At 51.2% G+C, this 3,333-nt stretch overlaps 1 protein-coding gene across 1 annotated transcript in view; it reads right to left on the reverse strand.

Moving 5' to 3' along the window:
- Positions 1 to 675: 675 nt before the first annotated feature.
- The window catches only part of LOC102018934 (neutrophil gelatinase-associated lipocalin-like), a 35,522-nt gene continuing 32,864 nt past the window's right edge, over positions 676 to 3,333 (reverse strand). Inside the window, exons 6-7 of the mRNA XM_013513094.1 lie at positions 1,084 to 1,169; positions 676 to 771 (exon numbers count right to left, since the gene is read on the reverse strand). Of these exons, the coding sequence (XP_013368548.1) occupies positions 676 to 771; positions 1,084 to 1,169 (182 nt within the window). The remainder of the gene's footprint in view (positions 772 to 1,083; positions 1,170 to 3,333) is intronic.

Consider the following 3,333-nt stretch of genomic DNA (forward strand, 5'->3'; position numbering starts at 1 on the left):
TGTATGTCTATATCTGTTTTCATGAGAAACCACTTTGAAGATATCAATATGTAATACAACAAGCATTGTTAATTCCCTACCACTCTGTTTGTAACTCTGTACTGTCTGTACTGATCCTTTGCTATTTTGTAAAATGTTGTCTGTTAGTATTTTTTAACCTTTTATTTTTAAAATAATAAAAAAAAAAAAGAAAACTTAGGGAGGCCAGGTGCCAAAATAAAATTAATAGAAAAATCTGAGGATACGGTTCAATGCAGGATTTACTACTGACAGAAAAAATAAACAAAGGAGGAGTAGAAAAGAAAGTCAGAGACAGTCTTGTATAAAGACACCTCAAGTGCCGCGCACAGTCTGTGCATGGCCTCCCAAATCAGCAGAGCAGCTATATTTCCTCACTTTGGGAGATGAGCAAAGGAGGTGAGGGTAGGGCAGAGATCTCTGCAGGGCCTATTGTCCCTGCTGTGATACCAGGCCTCTCAGGCCCGCTGGTATCATACCAGCTTTCTGTGCTCCTCTCTTAGTCTTTCCCCTTCTCGAGCCTCTTGATATCCCACTACCCCTTCTTTATCTGGCTGACGCCTGTCTTCCACTCTGGTTCCACCATGGAGGTCAGGGATTGAGAGAAGAGGATGAAGTTTGGGGAAAATTTGCACTCCGTGTATTCCACATCTCTAATTAGGCCTTGGGGTGGGGGTTCTCAAGGCAGCCATGGCCATAGTTGGGGCAGAGGCATTCCAAGCTCTGGTCCATCTCTACCAACTGGAGCTGGAGCTGGAGGGGCAGGAAAATCACTGAAGGAGTTGCCAATTAACACAGGCTGTGTTTTTCTAAAATCAGGAATGTTGACCTCTGGTAGCGTTCTTAATATCACAAGCTAACAGCAGATAACACTGGATGTCAACAGCTGACACAGCCAGCTTCAGGCCTCTGCTGCTTCTAACCGCTGGGTCCTGGTAACCACTGTGCAGGCCTGCATTCTGCCAGACCCGCTATCAGATACAGGGTTATGGTCTCTGCTGCTGACCTTTGCTGGCTAATGGTCTCTGGAGTTCTTCAGTGCTAAAAGCTTTCGGTGGTTATTACCTTTTTGGTTACAATGACTGGTCTGTCCACACTACTCAGTACAAGGATCCTGAGCAGATTTGTGGGACTCTTGAGGTCCACATTGCCTGAGGAACAAATCAGGAGTCATTTGACAGAAATGCCAAAGCCAGTCTTTATTTGAACAGAGCCTTGCTGCCCCACATGGGGTCAACACTGGACAGAGCTCCTGCTCTAACCTGAGAAGTGCTGGGAAGTGCTGCTTCTACAGCAGCTGCAGGCCTGTGCCAGTGAGGAGCAGGGCAGGAACCAGGGAGTCCTCTGGAAAGCTTGCAGCGGGACTTGGGGATGTTAAGAATGGGCCCTGATCTCTCCCTCACTGATCTTAGCCAGGCCAGGATGCCCCTTCTTCCTTCAAAAGGGCAATAGTAACTTCTGCAGTGGCAGAGCGGGGGAGAGAGCCTTACTGACAGTTTGATTTCACTCATATTGGAATGAAGTGGAGGAGCATGGGTGCTAGACAGCCAGGTAGGACACTGAAGCAAATTGTCCCAGGTCAGTGGAGCCAAGTGAGACCAAGCAGATGGAAGAGGGAAGGGTGCAACAGCCACAAGCTAACCTACTCACTCCCATCCTTTCCAATACTGGAAAAATAAGAAAGTGAGTCACTTCTGTCTTCCCTTAGAGGGGTCAGCAGCATTCTTCCTTAGTACACGAGGCATCTCGAGGGCTGGGTTCAAGGGAAGATTTCCATGCACACCAGTCAGAGTCTGGTATGGCTGTAAGGAAGAAGTCAAGCTCACACACCAGCTGTGAGACTCAGGACTTGGTGGGGAGGGGAGGGGAGGACCAGAGTGCACACATGCTGGTGAGACTTGGACTGACTCACAGATTCCAAAGCAGACCGGACACTGCGGGCTCCAGTCCCTACCCACTCTCTTCCCACTGAGCAGTGGCCAGGCAGGTGTCTCAAGTGTCCACATGGCTAACAGGTAGGCCACCGGGAATGCTGCCTTGTGGATGTTTCCCACTATGAACTGGCATACCTGGCTCTCACCAGTCTCCCTTTGTCCCCCTTTTGGCCCACCAGGCTGGTCCCCCCTGCCATCCCCGTTAGCTCCCACACTGTCTCCTAGAAAATCCAGACCCTCCTAGTAAACACACAGGATGCTCCACATAATCTTTGGGGCTGAGCTACTGCAAGGAGTATCCCACATACCCGAGCCAGAGCTGGGTACCCCGAGTTTCACTCAAAGCAGCAGTAATTGCTACATCACATCCATGCCTGTGTTCCTGTGGCCAGAAGCCTGGAGAATTCTGGCTACTCAAGGTCCAGCATGCAGAAAATTGCTTGAAGGGAAATCTGGATGGTTTGAATCCCAGGGACAGGCCCAGGATCCACCTGATCTAATTCACCCAAGGGCAGGGAAAGGGCCCTTAGGGATTCAGTTCTTGCATCTCAGGAATCCACTCTGATCCCTGGTCTGGTTACCAGAAGTGCTGCAACTGCGAAGTGTCCAGGCCCACCATAAGAGACACAAGGCACAGGGCTGACCTGAGCCACTGGGGATGCGGTGAGGGGAAGGGATGTGGTCAAAGAGCAGAGGAGAGCAATGCCAAGAACAGCCACAGAAACACTGGCCTTAGCCTGGCTGTGGCCCCTCAACTGCCCCAATGTAGGAATCCAGGTCAGGGGTCTCAGGGATGTGTGAGCTTCTGGGGACAGGGATTTGTGACCAGACTTTGGACTGGAGGAACAAGGACCCCCTGTCCCCTTCCCATGACTCTCAGTGTCACCACAAATATGTGGATGCTCTTCAGCATGTGATGAGAAGGCAGGAAGAGGTCAAGGCACCTCCCTCTGGGCCCAGGCGGGCACTGCCTTGCCCAAGATCACTGCAGGTTCAAGAGTCCCTTCTCAGGAGCTCTTAAGCACAAGACCAAATCCAGGTGCCATGTGTCCCAAAGCATAGCAACAGACTGCAGCTACATTGCCTGGGCAGGTATCTACCCCGGATGATCCCACTGCCTTGTCTCGGCACTTGGCTGTGTCAGGCTTCTGCATCTATAACCCATGTCTTCATCCCATGTCTCTGTCTGCTGGGCTCTGCTGAGGACAAGTCCGGAGCCCTGTCCTCTGCTGCTCTGCCCCCTCCTGAAAATTGGAGAGCAGGTATGGGGAAGGAGAGGGTCTCAAGGCATCTCAACCAGCTCTAGCAACAGCTCACCCTGGAGCTACGCTGAGGGCTAGGATCTGGGTTCAGTGGACTGTGAGCAGACACCACGTCCTTC

The sequence above is a fragment of the Chinchilla lanigera genome, unplaced genomic scaffold (genome assembly GCF_000276665.1).
Source record: "Chinchilla lanigera isolate Chin_1 unplaced genomic scaffold, ChiLan1.0 scaffold00018, whole genome shotgun sequence".
Classification (NCBI taxonomy): Eukaryota; Metazoa; Chordata; class Mammalia; order Rodentia; family Chinchillidae; genus Chinchilla; species Chinchilla lanigera.